The 17,682-nt window shown below is 40.1% G+C and overlaps 1 protein-coding gene across 5 annotated transcripts in view; it reads left to right on the top strand.

Moving 5' to 3' along the window:
- DAAM2 (dishevelled associated activator of morphogenesis 2) overlaps positions 1-17,682 on the top strand; it is a 228,943-nt gene that overhangs the window by 164,684 nt on the left and 46,577 nt on the right. For all 5 annotated transcript variants that reach the window (XM_042789299.1, XM_042789298.1, XM_042789300.1 and 2 more), the window contains 8 exons: positions 4,191-4,301; positions 5,351-5,454; positions 7,593-7,659; positions 8,603-8,720; positions 10,231-10,369; positions 11,759-11,817; positions 12,226-12,410; positions 13,303-13,620. In XM_042789299.1, the coding sequence (XP_042645233.1) occupies positions 4,191-4,301; positions 5,351-5,454; positions 7,593-7,659; positions 8,603-8,720; positions 10,231-10,369; positions 11,759-11,817; positions 12,226-12,410; positions 13,303-13,620 (1,101 nt within the window). The remainder of the gene's footprint in view (positions 1-4,190; positions 4,302-5,350; positions 5,455-7,592; positions 7,660-8,602; positions 8,721-10,230; positions 10,370-11,758; positions 11,818-12,225; positions 12,411-13,302; positions 13,621-17,682) is intronic.

Below are 17,682 nucleotides of genomic sequence, written 5' to 3'. Positions count from 1 at the left end.
CTGCCCTTCTGCCTGGAAAAATTCTTTTAATGTCCAGTAGGCAGTCTGCAGTTCCTCTTTTAAGATATTCCTTGAAAACTGTCCTCTTCAGAGTAGTATTACATCTTTACTCAAACACCACAATAATATAAAGGCATGCCTTCAGTCTCCTTCCTGAGACAATCTGGAAAAGCTCTGTCTTTGCTTCATCCAATTTTTGTTTGAAATATGCTTCTTTGCCTACAAATTCTTCTCTGTCCCTTAAAGAAGAGCGATGAAAGAAAACATTGGAAAGCTAGACAGTAAGCCTCATAGCAGAAATGTAGAATTAGGAAGATGAGCCCTTGGTGTCCTTCCTGGGATTTTTTTCTATCTGATGTATTCAAAATTGGTAGTAGTGTAATTTTGTCACTGGCTCATTGTGTGACCATGAAAACATTGCTTTATCTTGAATTTCTTACATATTTTTCTTGTGAAGATAGAAGTTTCTAAAATGCTATGAAAACTGAGAAAGGGAAAAGAGAGAAGAGACTCTGATTTCAGTGTTGTTCATGTCTGCATTATCCTATTTATGAATGGTTTCCTTTGTGAAAGGGACATAATCTTACTCTTCCCTGTGTTGTTGATATGATCATTGTTATGCTTGCTGCTTCCCCTCATTTCTTCAGTGGAGTGAATGCACCGTGTTATGACATTGCAACATGTATTTTTTAACATGTCATATTTTAAGACAAACTAATATTGCAAAGTCATATGGCAGTACTGGCCCGGAAAAGTATATCGGGATGTTCCAGTGCCCTTCCAGCCTAGTTTCCCATCTGAAACACCCACTCAGCTGGGAATCCCTGTAGGGAGAAAGAATTTTCCTTTTTAGTCTTGAGAGAACCTGTTAGATACTGTCTGAAAGGAGCTGATTTCACTTGCTGATGAAAGTACTAACTGGGCTGCTTTGGGCAGAACACTTGTTTTCCTTTTTAATGCTGCTAGAAATTTTGAAGCTTGAGGTGATGGAGTAAAGGAAGTTTGATATTGTCAGTTGAAAAGGTGGAGATTAGGAGCATTCCTACCAGAACCTCCTTGCCTGGTGTGTGTTAAACACTGTCAGTACAGACCATAATCTGTAGGGAGAAATCTGATCAATTTGGAATTGTAGTAGAAGAGCTAACAAGGAAAAAATTAAAATCCTGTATTCCCACTTGATTTGCTTCTTCCTCTCAGGGCTCATCCAAAGCCTTCTAAGGTTTGCTGCAGATTGAATAAAACCCTACTGGATGTCAGTGATGAGGAATAATGGGATTAAATGAAGAAAGTTTTGCTTAAATAGTAGGAAAAACCTTTACAACCATAAGATCAATTGGGCCACAGAGCTGGCTGCCAAGAGGTGTGGTGAAATCTTTTTCACAGGAAATGTTCAAGTGAAGACTTGAACCTCAGCCATTTGCAAAGGGTTGGAGATGTTGGAGTTCGGCCACAGTGTGTGAGTATAGGCTCTGATCTTTAGGAGTTGCATGAATTCATAGTGCTTCCTTCTATAGCTGAACAATCACGTGAAGATGTGCTGCTCTTCAGTCAGCTTAAAGCAACCCAGAGCTTTTGTTTTACTTGTCCTGAATTTGCCTTGGCCATCACTGCATTCTGTTCTAGTCCAGCCTTCTGAAATGAGAGATAGAAAACTTCTGTTAACATCCTTTAACCTGTCCAGATGTTGTATCTGATATGTTGTTGCATAGATTCTAGCATGTTCCTAAAAGTCTGTGAGAATATATGGTAGGAATGAGGCCTCTGAAGAAAACCAGAAAGATCATCCTTGGTTTTGATGATTCTGTAGTGATGGCTACTAAAAGTATTACAAGGGGACACATGTGCTTTGGATTTCAGCATCAAATTTGACAGTAACAGAACTAAATCCTCTCATTTATTTCACTTCTGCTTATTTGGCAAGTTGAACAGTTGTTTTTTTGGTGAGTTTAAAGACTTCTTAAATAGTCTCCTATTGTCATTGTCAGAGATAGGATACTGGACTGAACTGTCCATTAATCTGGCTCAGTAGGGCATTTCATGTATTTTTATGTAAAATTAATTCCCATTTCTAACAAAATGAGGGAAGGGTTGGTATTTGGTCATAATATAGCTACTGAGAAATCATGGAAGTGATGGAAATTCAAATGCCAGGAATAGGGACATTTGCAAATGCTAGCTGGGCAATTTAGAAGATGTGAGAAAAAGTTTATGAAATCAAGCTTGCTTGATAGTGGACATACTATGCTCAGATATAAGAATAGCTGTCAGTAGCAGTGTAGAATAGATCAAAAGATTTTTACACGAAAACAAGCAAAAGGTTTGCATGAAGTCAGGAGGGTATTTTTTCCCCTGGGGAATTCACAGGAGGATATTCTCCCTGTTTCTTGAGACATATCTCCATGGTGATGTCCCCTTTCTGCAGGAAACAAGACAGACCTATGAAACAGATGACTAGCACAGGAAAGATTTTGCTATGAATGAACACTTTCAAGAGCCAGGGATAGAAGACTGACTAAACGAAAATCAACTTCCTTACTCAGCATCATAGCTTCAAAGTATTATTTAGATGGTCCGCTGAGCTGAAAACTAAAAAGTTATTTTCGTCTTCATTCTCCCTTTATGGCCAAAACTTCTTGGGAAAAGTAAAAAGGATTCTATATTTTGTAGTGCATCAGCAAAACAAATATATGAGTGTGTAGCATTTATTAACGCTGTGGTGAAACACATACAATTGAACTGTCAGATCTCAAGTGGAATTTGTTACTCTTCCAGTAGGGAAAATCATCCTTGGAATTGTGAACTGATCAGAGAGGATCCTGAAGAGAAGATTCATGGTCATCAGCACAGAGCTAAAAGTAGAGTTGCTTTCATGGCTATTTAGTTTCTATATATAACCTCTCTGGTAAATATTCAAGTAGAATTAATCCTAAATAGACCATATAAAGCACAGGCTACCAACATTATTTGGCTAGTCTTTTTTATCCTTTGTCTCCTGATGTTCACAAGGTTATGGTGAAATATCTATATGTATGTAGAGATTAGATCAAAAGTTAAATTATTCTGTGCTAAATGCATGCTGAATACCCCTGATATCTGGCTAATAGGGAGACTTTATAGCAGCCTTTCAATATATAAAGAGGGCTTAGAACAAAGACAGAGAAAGGTTCTTTACCAGGGCCTGTAGTGACAGTGCAGGGGCTAATGGGTTTAAAGTGAAAGAGGCTAGATTTAGATTGGTTATAAGGAAGAGAAGCTCTTATGATGAGAATGGTGAGACACTGGAACAGGTTGTCCAGAGTATCTGTAGATGCCCCATCATTGGAAGTGTTCAAGGCCAGGTTGGACGGGGCTTGAGCAACCTGGTCTAGTTGAAAGATGTCCCTGCCCATGGCAGGAGGGTTGGACTAGATGATCTTTAAAGGTCACTTCCAACCCAGACCATCTATGATTATGTAACAAGGAAACTGGAGCTTAACTGCACTTCCAGCAGAGCTGTGTAATTCATCTTTGAGCTTCGGAGCTGAATGCACAGGGTGTATTCCTGTTATTTGCAAATCCCTAAAACGTGCTTACCAAGAGGTAGATAATTTTCTGCTTCATGTGAAATGGTTGTAAGTGAAGGAAAAAGAGAAATCTTCCAAGGTTCAGGTATAGGTTTTATTCCTCAAAAGACAGCTTCTCTTTAGAATTCTCTCCCCCTGTGTACCTAAGTGCAATCTATCCTGATGAGATCCAAGAAAATAATGAAAATTACTTAAGTGTTGTGAGTAGAAAGGATATACGAATCTGACGCTATTTTCCTGCATCTATAAACTCCCTGTCATATTCACCTTACAGCGTTAACTGATTAGAAATAACATAATTCTGCTGCTTTCTTAGATCAAATTGGCAAGAACTATAAAGGACTTCTGCTTTTTCTTAAATAATAGCTTGCTTAAAAAAAAACAACCTCTTTTTTATTTTTCTTTTTTATTATTGGGATCAGGTCGCCATTTTATTCCTATTGCTTTTCTTTATTTGTTTATTGTGGTGTATCCAAAATTGCTAACAACCTTCTCTGAAATAAAAATATTTCTTTAAGCAAATATATCGTAAAGCAAAAAGACTGTGTGCTTATCCCATGAACAATATGCAAAATGATGCAAGAAACTAGATTATATCCTCTAACCCAGCCTGCTGTTCTGTTTCAGACGTTGTTGAATGAGTTAGACAGAAGCATGGGGCGATATCGAGATGAAGTAAATCTCAAAACAGCCATCATGTCCTTTATCAATGCTGTTCTTAATGCTGGTGCTGGTGAGGTGAGTCACTGCCCTGGAAATTCCTTCTAAAATGTTATGCTTGAATTAATTTACCTTGGAAATGATTAGTAGATTAAGTCACAAATCTTGTCTTATTGAGTGGATATAGTTTGTGGAAAATAATGCTTAATTGTTAATATCAGTCTTAGAACATCTCCCTATTATTTAATTCCCAGCCCCTTTTAATATAACATAGTCTACTTACACTGAAATGATTGCTTCGGGGTTGAGGAATTTTTTTGTTTAATTTTTTTTTTTGTTTGCTTGATTTTTTTAAAGAACTACAAAGCATTTACCTCTGATTTCAGCCTTTTAGAAAACATTTTGATTTACCTTAAGAAATGTTTTGAAATGTTAAGTTGCTTTGACTCAAAGCCAAACTCAAAACATTTAAATTTAAAAATGTCAAAGGAAGACATTTCAGGAAAGACAGTTTGTTAATTTTCTTTCATTAACAAGACTTTCTTTTGAGTCTGGATAGTTTAAACTGATTTTGTTTCATTAAAAGTGTTACTTTTGTCACATTGGCTTTTCTTTTTTTTTTTTGGTTGAACCACAACAGACAACAAGCTCACAAGAGCTCTCTCTGGCAATGTATTTGTCTCTATCTGCGGCAGTCATCTAACATCTCACTGAATAGGTGTCAAGTTTGCCAGAGTTTATGGTGATTTTATGACAAGTAAACATAAAAACTAGGAGGAAGGCTGCAGTACTATTCATCTGTGAGTAGGAGGCCAATCTCTAAAGGACTAGCAGGACAAACACTAATAAATTTTCTTCTTTATGGAACAACATGGAGCGTGCTGTCCTCCTGACTGAATATGCAGAAATCATTGTAGGTAAACGATGACTATTTTTAAGTGAAACAGGCAAAGGCATTAATTTTTATATATATTTTTTTACTTGAGTTAATCATCCTGTAAATTTGGTGTCAGGATAGAGGATATTAAAATGGGAAGAACTGAGATATTAAGTAATTTTATTTAAAAAAAAAAATGTGATTAAAAGCTTTTGAAACCAAATAACTTGTTTTTCCTCTGCTTTTTAAGGACAATTTGGAGTTCCGATTACACCTACGGTATGAGTTTCTAATGCTGGGAATTCAACCTGTCATTGACAAGCTAAGAGGACATGAGAATGCCACACTGGACAGGTAAGACATATTTTCTGAGAACAGTTATTGATCAGCAGAAAGAATTCTTAGAAACTCTTCTCCATTTGGGTTTCAGATTTAAGCACAAAGCTGTCTCTGTTTCTTCTTAAAATTGACTCCCTTTAAAGACAAAAAGGACATTTGTCCTTAAAATTAAAATCAGCAGATGAAGTAGGAAAACTACATACTAAATTGGCTGTGGCTGTGACAAGAAGTTCCTAAATTTCTTTCCTTCTAAGCTAGGGATGACAATCAGAATGAAAAAAAAAAATAAAAAAATATTCTAATTCTTCTCTCTTGAAGCAAAACTGGGACAAAACCCTGTCCTGGGAGGAAGGAGGGAAGCCAGTAGTTCATTGACTTCATTGAGACTGAGTATATGTGGTCAAGGTGCACATTCTGAGTTTCCAAGGTTCTTCTGTAAGCTCAGTGATTTTTGTGATTTAGCTTGTATCATAACCTCCCAAACAGCAGCACTGGCACAACTATGAGAGAAGAGGCACCTGTGGTGGGCGAAAGGGTAGAAATTCCGAGGGGACAAGAGAGAAGTATGAGGAGCATCTTCAAACAACCCTGCTGCTATACAAAATGCAACACTGAATGGCACATTCAGATTGCTGTGTTAAAAGTTATATGGATAATAAATGCTTTCTTCACTAGCAATCTATATTTTGCCACAGTAACTGAAGCTGCTAATGACCTTAAATTAAACCTTTCACAAAGCCACATGCTGAAATAAGCTTGGAGTAAAAAATCTAAAAAAATTGACTGAGACACTTCAAGAAGCTAAAAGACTGATGAACCAATGAGGAACCTGGTAAAATCCATTTGCTTAACAAAATGAAGCATTTTAACTTGTAAGAGCAGGCAGCTGTGGGAATCTACCTTCTCCTGTGACCACATTAAGCTGTGTGGAGAGACATTGACCTTCTGATGTGTTGCTGTCCCTTATTATCTGCTACTCCAAGCCTCTTCCTACAGAGCAGGGCTGATTTGTAGGTATCTGATATCTAGAAGTGTCAAGTTAGCCAAATTACATGGTGAAAAACCTATGGATCAGGCCTATGTCTGCAGCTTTCAAGTCACTATTTTCTCAAATGTCTACTGTCAGGAGTTGCAATAGGGTGATAGAGTTATCCCTGGGGGAAAACGTAACGTGACTGAGATTCTGCATAAGCACCAGTCTAGCACCAGCTGTCTGTCATAGACTGACCTCACATCTTTGAGCCAGTGGAGGCATATACCTGTGTATTGATGTCACAGGGAAGGATTGCATGCAATTGTATGTGTCTACAGTTTGCTGCAGATCTGGAACCAGTAAAGTTACTTTTGATCTACACCATTATAGCCAAGAAGAGAACCTCTCCTATGGGCAGTCTATGTTCTTTTGGTCAGGAATGAGAAATGTGTAGGAGGGGCTTAGGGGCACTTTTGAGTCTTATAAGTTGCAGCCATGAGAATAACAGAGGTTTGAGAGGATCCCAGATGCCTTGATTACATAGACTATATGCCAGGTCTACACAGGCAGGTGTGCCACGGCCACAGCCTTTCTCTACATCATCTGCTGTGCTCTGGTTTCTGTGCAAGAGAAGTCCAGATGCCATGGTCAAATGTGTTTCCCACCAGGTCCCCCAGATCCCAACAGAGGCATGCTGCTCTGCTCATCACTAGGCAAATATAAAGATAGTTGTGAGCTTTGCTGTTTAATTCACTGAGTGCGCCTCTGTTCCACCGTGTAAAAGAAACAGCTTGTCAGTGGTCTAATATCTGGTTAACAAGTATGGCATGGACTTGTTAGAACTGGATTATCACTGCAGGCATTGCATTCATCACAGGTAGAATATTCCTTTCTTATTTTATGTTTATTTTTAGCAGCCTTAGCTCAACACATTGACTTAGCACAAGGACTAAAGAGCACGTATACGTCAGCCAGCCATTCCTTCTGGCCTGTCACTGACCCCATGAGTTGCCGTGCATACCTATCCCAGCACTTCATGTAAGAAAGGCTTGCCAATTTCCAAGTGTTCTAGCTAGGAATGAGGTGTTGCTGCTTCTGTAGTGACACACTTAGCCTAAGTCTGAATTATGCCATGAACATTGGCAGGTTTTGTTTGTTTTGTATTTCTGTTTTCTCTTAGGCACTTAGATTTCTTTGAGATGGTCAGAAATGAAGATGACCTGGAACTTGCCAAGCGGTTTGACCTGGTAAGATTTTTTTCTAGACTACCTGAACTTGCCAAAACTGAGCATCCACTTTGGATGCTTGGTGCAACTTTCCTTTGTGTTTCCTGAAAACATGGAGGTGACTTTGGTGCTGAGAGTGGCTGTTGCTCTTGTTTTCCCTGTTTCTCATTTAGCAAGTAGGGGGTCTATGATGTGTGAACAATGAAAACGGTAATCACAGACAGGGCTTCTGCCACGTATCTTTGACAAAGACTTCTTTCTTTTGTTTGACTGAAGGTTCAGGAGTGGAGGAGGTTCTCAACCCTGCTCTCATGTTCTCAGTCCTGATAATCCGAATGCATTCTAGTTTCAGACATTCCCTTTGCAGGACTATGTGAGAAGTTTGGGCTCTTCTCTGATACTTTTCCCAAGATTACAGGAAACTTTTTGGAAGACTGTCACCTCAGAGCCTGTTAAGAGGATCAATATTTTAGATTAGGTGGATTTTAAAGATGAGCATAGAATGACGACAGTTTCCACATCCTCTAGCAACAGTAAGAGGCTGTAGGGTCCAGGACAGTTAGTTTCCTCTTTCTTCATGACCAGCTCTTGCCACACACCAATACAGAACAGCTAGCCCTTTCCTGCTTAGCTTCTACTATTTGTGCCACCACTTTCGAGGATCCAAATGTTTTGCTTGCTCCAGAACACCTCTTGGTGGCTTTGCATGCCTCCCACCTTTCTAGCCCTTTACTTTGGGGATTTTTTCCATACGGGTGTGGAGATGGCAGTGCTGGTCTCAAAGACCCATGTGCCTCCTTCTCACTGGAACTGCAGTTGGACATTGCAGGAGACTCTGCAGAGGTCCAGTTTCTGGAAATTTGCCTGTGTCTGTGTTGATCAGATCTTTCAGTTAGTCAGGCTTTCACTGTGCAAGTTTTCTCCTTTTTCTTACTTGTTCTTCCACTACCTTCTCTCACTTCAGATCCACATTGACACAAAAAGTGCCTCTCAGATGTTTGAGTTGATCAAGAAAAGGTTGAAGCACACAGACGCCTACCCCTATTTGTTATCCATCCTCCAGCACTGCTTGCAGATGCCATGTGAGTACATCAGTTTTTCAGAGCAAGGCGTATTGAAAAACTGGGTGAAGCTTTGGTGTAGGTACAGGGTCACAGATACCAGGACACATACTGCTCTTGTCTTCCATTCAGAACTTGGCAGTGGCTAAGGGACTTGGTATCTTACACTGCCTCCATCCAGCAGATTTTTGTCGCAATACTTAAAGAAGCAGCTTGACCTCCCTGCACTTGCAAATAAAATTAAGTAGCTGAAACATTCCAGTTAGTCACTGACAGAGCTTTTAATGATTTAAAATTAGAGGTTTTAAAAAAGAAAGAGCTCTTGTGCTCTAGATGAGGGAATTCCCAGAAATAGATACCATTTTGAATATTAACAAATAATGCAAATTGCATTGAGTCAAAAATGCACTGAGGAATTTTTCTGGTGAAACAATACAGTACTGAAAGCTGTTCTGTCACTGGGAAATTCCACAGTAAGTCCTTAGGCTGCTATCTCATGACAGTCCATCAGTGAGGAGCTACTGGTCTCAAAGTGAAAAATAATATTGGCATTTATTTTCAAAGGAAGTGATAAGAATCTTCTTGTTAACTGTAATAAAATAAATCAGTTATACTTTCAGAATGTGGCAACTGAGCAAAGGCACACAGCAAGATCACTAAAGAACTGCCTGCCACAATCCTCTTAAGTATCAGGTGCTGCTCTTCATTATTTTCAGCCATACTTGAACAGTAAAACTGAGAAGGGAACATGAGGGAGATGTATGGTGGTGCGCTTTTTCAGAAAGTAATGTGGTATGTTTGCAGTCACTCATTAGATTCAAGTACTGCCAGGAAGAAATTCAAGCAGTTGTTTGTCCCAGTGGTCTCCTTGATATTACTCTTTAAGACAGTACTTGAGCTTTAGGTATTGACCTGATTTTTTGGTGGCAGAAGGACTAAATGCTGCTAGGCCAGGACAGGATTGTATTGGAGCAATTTTAAAGAGTCTGAAATCTAAGTTATGTAACTCATCAGATCCTTTGATTCAATTTCTCATCTTTCTCTCCACACATTTTGGTCATGTTTGTGTGAATTTTTCATGCCAGTTGAGTTTCACTGGCCTGCAGATAACTTATCATGCAGATAGACCACCTGATTATTTTGACAGTGCCTGGTCACCATGTCCCTAGGTACCAAAAAAAACCCCAGCATCAAGCCCCAGAAAATACTGAGTAACAGTGATTGCAGAGAAATCATTTCTGTAGATGTTTAAAGTGCAAGTTAGAGCAAATCTGTCAGAAGGGCTGAACGTTATGAACATGCAGCAAATCAGGCAGAGAGTTGCCCATGCTTGTTACGTGCTGTTCCAATATGACAGGAATTTGCAAATAATCTGCTAGCAATAGTTTGACGTTAGACTTTGTGTTCTGTAGTTTACTACATACAGGATTGAGATGGAAGGTGGAAAGGAAAGAATGCCAGTCTGTTGGCAGGTCTGTGTACTTTGTCATGGAAATGGAAGTTCTTATGAGTTGTTTTTTTTTCCTAACAGATAAGAGGAATGGAGGAAACTTCCAGCAGTGGCAGCTGTTGGACAGAATACTCCAACAAATTGTTCTTCAGGATGAACGAGGAGATGATCCAGATATAGCTCCATTGGAAAACTTCAATGTTAAAAATATCATTAAAATGTAAGCTGCATTATTATTGTTTATTTCTGTTATGCAGGTATAAGTATTTGATAAGTATGAAGGTGCTTAGGAAATAAAATATCATATCTGAGGAGTTTCTTATTTTAATTTACAGCTTCTCATTGTCCTGCTAGTCTTCCAAACATTTTTCTTCTAATAACTTCTTAACTAGACAGTATTTTCTAGCAAGGTCATTGTCTTTGGCTTCTAATTTCTATTAAATATTAAGCTGGTTAGAAGAGCATAAAAAATACCCATGATTTTATAGCAAGGCTTCCTCATGTGCCTTTTTTTATTCAGGATGTTGATGAAAGCTTTCATTGATATCCCCCTCTCCAAAAAAAAAAAAAATGGTCATATATTTAGATCTCATTCCTTACTAATGAGCACATAGTTTAGAAAGATCTCGAATAGTGGAAAGCAGCCCCCACCTAGCACACAAACCCCTTTACCTCTTCAGAAAATGTCTGCATGCTCTCACCCACAGGCTTGGCTGAGGGCGTTACCAGTATTTTTTCCCATAGGATGCATCATGTGAGAAGTCTAGCTACATGAGCTGGCTCTCATGTCAACTCCCCTGTTCTCAGTCCTTTTTTAGCCAAAGTTTTGGACTCTTCATCCCATCCATCTGCATCTGCAGGTAATTCATGGCCCACTACCCTTCTGAAATCTCACAGTCCCTCCTGTTACAGGCATGGGCCAAAATCAAACCTGATTTCTCATCATGGAAAAATACGCTGGTGTTGATCTCTTTCTGTTTGTTTGGATATCAGACTTCATTGTAGACCTTGTGCCTGATCTTCCCTTTCTACTTTCATAGCTACTCCTCATTCTGCATATCTAATCAATCCCCAGCATGCCCTGCATATTTTCTATCAGTAATAGGAAATAGCTGTGCCAGTATGAGATATGAGCATTGCCTTCTTGCTGATATATTATCCAATAGATAAGCATCCTCTCTCCTTGTAAGAAATTAAAAATAGAACCTTAGAAAGTACAGAAAAAGATGGCAATCTGGTCTCATATTAAGGGTGGGGTAATTTATAACACACAGCAGCTATTACTATTTTAGTGATGACTTCTCTCTTTCAAAATAAGTAGACTTGGTACTTTGAGGACATTACCTAAAGACAGGAACGTGTCAGGGTTTTTTCTCCCAGGCATTCCTTTATCCCTTTTCAGGACTTTGAGCAACAAGCCATCACATTTATATTAGCTGTTGGCTACAGTAGGGATCAGGATCTGGAACCAGACTGACCACTGGTATGATGTTGTATAAAAATGTAAATTCACCAGGTTGCCTTTTGCTGATCAGTACACATAATGGCCAGTTGCCTTTCAGCCTGGGTAGCTTAGAAAAAGTTTAAATTATATGATTTTATCTTTCAGGCTTGTGAATGAAAATGAGGTCAAGCAGTGGAGGGATCAGGCAGAGAAGTTTCGGAAAGGTGAGTGTGTCCTCTGTGATTGGGGAGGCAAAAGAGGAGGCAAGACTGATCCCGATTCAGTCACAGAGCAGCGAGCAGCAGAGCTGGGCACAACTTTCCCTTTTGTGGACAACCCCTGCTTTGTTCCCTCTGGTACATTTTGTCTCATGGTGATTACTTTATGTGTGTTACAGGATGGTGCTTACCTCAGTTGTCACATGAAGTGATTTTACAGTCTAAGTGAAACTTGGGCATTGCTGGCTTGATCAATGATGGTCACTGTCAAGATAGCCACACCCTATTTTCTTTTGCCTACTCTCATTATACTTCCCTGGCTGAACTGTCAGCTTTATTTCAGCACAACCTGCATCTCTTCAGGGATTGTTTGTGAGCTTTATTTCATCAGCCCCACTTGCCTGTTTCCCCTAGATCATGCTGAGCTGATGAGCAGGCTAGAGAAGAAGGAGCGGGAATGTGAGACAAAGACCCAGGAGAAAGATGAAATGATGAAGACACTGAACAAAATGAAGGACAAGCTGCAGAAGGAATCCTTGGAGCTGCGCCAGACCCGGGACCAGATGAATGACCTGGTGGCTCAAATTAATGAGTTCTCGGTATGAGACTGGGACTCTTCCCATTCTTGCTTAAAGTCTGCTAACTAGTGAAGGACAAACAAAAGCACATTATGACTGAAACACTTTCTATGGTCAGTACAGAGAGAGTCTGTCTAGCCAGCTACAAAGATGAATACTTAAAAGCTGCTCAGATTTTAGTTGAGACGGAAATCCTGGAGCTGATGGTATAAAATGGATAATGCATGGGCTGCTCCATTCCTTCTCCTCAGCCACCTTCCTTGCAGGAGCTGCTGAGTCACGTGTCCTACTCCAGCCATAATTTTTACTGCTGAGTGGGATGGCCCTGGTTGTTATTTCAGTGGAATAGAGAGAAAAGTCCCAGATATGTAAGTAAATTTAGTGAAGAAACAGGATTCGTGTCATTCTTCAAGAGCATCTGTACTGACTTGCAGCTTTGTAGAAGTGACATTTGCAGCTGCTCCCTCTGTCCCAGCAGTGTTCTTGAGCCTCAACTCAACAGGACACAACACTCAGAAGTTAGGCGCTGCAGAAAGCAGATTCATTCTCTCCGTCCCTCTCCCACTTTGCATTAGTGGGGCCTAATGACAGGTATTCAATATTTCAAACACTAAGATTTAATTTTCATACATAAGGAGAAAATAATACATTTTTTCTTCTTTTACTAGCTTTCTGTTTTTCTGAGCCGTTTATGGTTCCTTTTTTCAAACTCTTCTCCACAAGGGCTTGAAACTTTTTCTTAAATGAAAGCTGAGATTCCTCCCTTTATTACATGACTTTGAGTGCAGGAGGCTTTAAAGAAAACATCAAATATTTTGAGACTCATAATAAAATCACATCAACAGGCAACATGGAGTTATTGTACCTTTTAAACTGTTTGCTTTATTTTTCTGTGTGTTTTTTTATTTTCCAGCAAGGGGGCAGCATTTCCTTCCCACCCCCGCCACTCCCCCCTCCAGGTGGCCCATTAACTTTGTCCTCTTCTCAGATGTCTGAGAATTTGCCACCCCTGCCACCTCCTCTGCCTTTCTCCACCTGTCCCCCTCCTCCTGCTCCACCACCTCCTCCAGGAGGACCTCCTCCCCCACCAGGAGCACCACCTTTCTTTGGCATGGGGATGCCACCCCCTTCAACAACCACCTTCAGCAGCAGTGGCACCAGCCTGAAGAAGAAATCTATCCCGCAGCCTTCACACCCACTGAAATCCTTCAACTGGGCTAAGCTGAGCGAGGTAAGAAATTGCAGTACTCTCAGCAATTAATTTACTTTCTAAGTATAACTTTGTATTGATTAATGCCATGAAGTGCAAGGTGACAGAATCAAGTGATATTGTGGCTTTCCGTGGACTGAGGTCAGTAGGAGTCAGTAACTATCTTGAGGGAGTCTCTCCAGTTTTCCAGCAGTGTGCGATGTATCTCCTGTGATGACCAAGGTGCTGCTTAAATTGAGCTGCAGTAGATCTGGGCATGTTATTGGTTAGACAAAGCTGTAGTGGGACTGAGTGCGGAAGCCAGAGCTGGACGTCTCCAGGATTGGTGTGCCAAAGCTCTGCACTCACTTGCGTATTAGGGAAAAGGATGGCCAGAGCAAATGTGGGCAAAACATGGTGAGAACCAGTTCCAAACCCAGCCTCCTCTGTTCTGGCAGTAGCCATCACCAAGGAAAGAAAGGTGGCCTGATCCTCCCCACCATTTGTTCATGGCCATGAGGGAAGCTGCCCTTCTCCTTGCATGGTTACAACTCTGTCTCATGGCAGTAAAACTCCAAATTGGCAATAAAACCAGAGACCAGAGGACTTTGATTCTTCCTGTTGCTCTCATTTTCTGCTACCTTGGTTGCCTCTCTATCCCCTCCACTTCTCCGTCTCTCCTTTTTTTTTCTTTTCTTCTTCTTTCTCCTTCCCCCCCCTTCATCTCCCTCCTCCTTAGGTCTTAATTTTTTTAACTGATTTAGAAAGAAAAAAGTGTCTGTGTTGAGTTTGGACTGCTGCCTAGAAACCCAGGTTCTCTTTTAGACTGAAACTCACCCAGGGCCCAACTCTGGTATTTGGAATGAGTGTCCAGGGACCTTTGGAATGCCACAAGAATTCTCTCTCCCCCTCTCCCCTTTTCTTTAAAATAAAGTGAAGTGAAATATTTGCTGCACCGTCTGTGCTTGTCTGTCAAGGCCACGTGGGGGGTGTGGGAGAGAATGTAAGGACAGGGATTTATTTTCCTTTGCAGAACATGGGACTTAGTGCTCTGAAGAAAAGAAGTAATAACTAATATATGTATATATATGAATGTATATGAAAAAGAGAGAGTCACAGGTGTTTCTGTTTAGTGTACGGTAACTGTAGGCTTATCCTGCCCTCTGGTTAGGAGTGAAGGCAGCTGTGTTAATAAAATTGAAGACCTGGGTGGTGAGGTGGGTAAAAGATGCTATTTTGAGGAAGACAGAATAGTTGGCAAAAAGGGTCATAAGAGGGTGGGGGGGCTTCATTTTCGGGTGTTTGCCAGTGTTAGTGTTATGACCTAGTAAAGCCTCTGCAAAACTGCAGAGGTTGTGGTGCAGAAACAAGTGGCTTACCTTGTTATTTGGGTTGCACTTTGTGAAATTACTGATTTCACTGACTGCTGGAGGAGGCGATACATTTTGGTCATCTTCATCAGTTATCCTCAATTCCCTGCTTCAGTACCAGGCACTTTCTATCTATTCACCTAGATAGGAATCTTCTGAATGCAAAGTCATGGGTAGGTCAGATGGCCTCATCTTGCCTTTTGTTACCATTGCAGCACTTCTATGGTGTTCTCTGGAACTGCCAAAATAGCCATACTTGAACGAATGAAGACTCACAACAGGCACACTGGCTGGGAGCAACATATCTTGAGTTTTTGAGCACAAGAAACTGAGGCCTGCAAGTGTGATCAGTATTATTGTGGTTCGTGGTAGTGTTAAACTTCCAGTTCGCATGAGTGCAAGTTTTCCCCACAAAAACATTTTGAGGAAAAATACATCTGACACCATGTATGTTTTTCTTTTTTTAAAAGACCGGTCTAGTTAGCAAGGAGCACAGGCATGTCTGCACCATTCAACACAGTGAGGTGAGGTGACGTGACACAGTGTTGGAAACAGAGTTGTGCACAAACTTAGGGCTGCAGCCAGGTCAAATATGTTATTCAGCTCTTGGGTATCTCTGCATACTGTTTAGACCATCCTTCTCAAAGCACTTAGTACAGAGTCTCTCTCCTAAGCTTTCTTAAGTAAGTGTGAGGATGATGCCAGGACTGAGGCAGCCCACATGAGAGCAAACCCCTCTCTGTCCATGCAGCCTGTCTCAAAGGAGTGAGAGAAAGCCAAGAGGCTGAGAGGAGTGTGGATGGGGCTGGCCAAGAGGGATTTGTCTGCGATGTACTTTCTCAGTAGTAGAATCAAGGCTGTTCTCTAGGGCAATTCATATGACACCTTTTTCCCCAATGATGATATTGTCTTTGGAAGGAAAGGACTGGGCTGTTGGGTGTTAGGAGAATGACCAAATAGATTCCAACTGTTAGAAATTGACAATAACAGATTGCCCACAGGTCCCATGGGCACCGCAAAAGAAGGTTTGACTGGAAAGTATTCGTGCTTCTAACAAGTAAACTCCAAAAACTCTAATTTCCTTTGAGAATTAAAGATTTTGTGCTAGCTTTGATGTGAGCTGACGATCAGTGGCAAAGCCATTTAGATGCACAGATGGGCTGAGTTCTGATGAAGCCCGTCCACACCACAGCTCCATTCATACAGCACTGTAGCATCATCTGTGAATTCCATTCATACAGCTCTACAGTAATGCTGGTGCCAAGGGTCTCTGTTTTTTAAGAAAAAGATATTGCAATGTAACCACTGTAATATCCTGGAAAGATTCCTTTCTTTGTTTCTGGACAGCAAGTGGAGTATGCTCTCTCAATCTGAATTTTACACAACACCCAAGGTCAAACAGGGACCAGAAATTTATGGTTAATCCAAATGATGGACTTGTTTCAAGCACACTGGAAGTACGGATTAATATAATTGCCTCTTTAATAAATATAACCATATTTATTTGAAGTTAGCAGAGTAAATCAAGTCAACCTTCAACTGTGCTGCTTATTATCTCATGGCTGGAGGAGCAACTTCCCATTAAGAGTCGGGCTGGTAATGACTCTAGTTAGTGATCTGAAAGGAGCTTTCTTTAGCCAGCCCTAAAAATACCTAGGTGAAATTGTCTAGAAGAAAGGCATTTGTTCTACATGCCGCATAGGATTAAAAATCCCCACATCACCAAAACCCCCAAAAAAATCATATAGACAGAAAATGTTAATTTTTACACTGATTTTTTAAAAATGTTTCTGTAATGGTATTGATAATTCTGATTTCTAGAACTTTCTTCCTAAAAACAACCTGAGGATCATGGCCAACAATGATGCAGGACTGCTGCCAGATAGTCAAAATTAATGGAGAAATTTCTACAAAATCTCAGTGTGAAGCTACTCATAATAGCCTTGGTGGTGCCTAGTCCTACAATGAGATAAAACAGCTGTCTTAATTAACAAACATGACAGAAATACAATTTTTGCTCAAAGCGGATTTTTCTTACACTGAGGAAAGGACCTGATATCAAGAGAGAAATTTGAAAGACACACTCTGTTCATATCCCCTTTTCAGATTAATAATGAATTATGAATTTAAAATTTAAATTGCTTCACTTTTTGATGGCTAATATTTTACAAATACTAACCTACTAATAAACAGGATTGCCTGTTCCAATATTCACAAGACAGTCATAGTTTCTATGGTTTCGCTGGATCTGCAGGACAAATGAAAGGCTTTCCCAAAATTTTCACTCATGCAGTGAGTTTATTGAGCCATAATGGAGTTTGGTGGCTTGCAGATCACTATTTATCTTTCAGAGTATATAAAATCATCTGTTAGATGTAACAGAGGACAGCTTGATATGATTTGTAGCTCCATGAAATACTGTCATTCTCTAATTTTGGTAGGTCTTTCTGCAAACTGGGCTTCATTACAAAGTTGGAACAACATAACTGCAGCAGCTGCAGCAAGCAAATTGTTAAACACAATGTATCAAAAACTCACCTTGATGGAGCAAATGCCTTGTCAATATTTGTTCGGTTAATAAGCTGTTTCCTTGCCTAGTATGTACTACTATTTTGCTAGAGGAGGTTGGGAAATGTAGTTCATATGATTTGCTTCTCAAAGGGGGCCAAGACTTTGCAAAGCAGAGGAACCAGAGATCTTGGAAGACTTATAGAATGAATAAATGAATGAATGA

The sequence above is a fragment of the Tyto alba genome, unplaced genomic scaffold, assembly GCF_018691265.1.
Source record: "Tyto alba isolate M040663 unplaced genomic scaffold, T.alba_DEE_v4.0 Super-Scaffold_16, whole genome shotgun sequence".
Lineage (NCBI taxonomy): Eukaryota > Metazoa > Chordata > Aves > Strigiformes > Tytonidae > Tyto > Tyto alba.
Note: the sequence above shows the minus strand (reverse complement) of the source record. Positions and strands in the feature narration are given on the sequence as shown.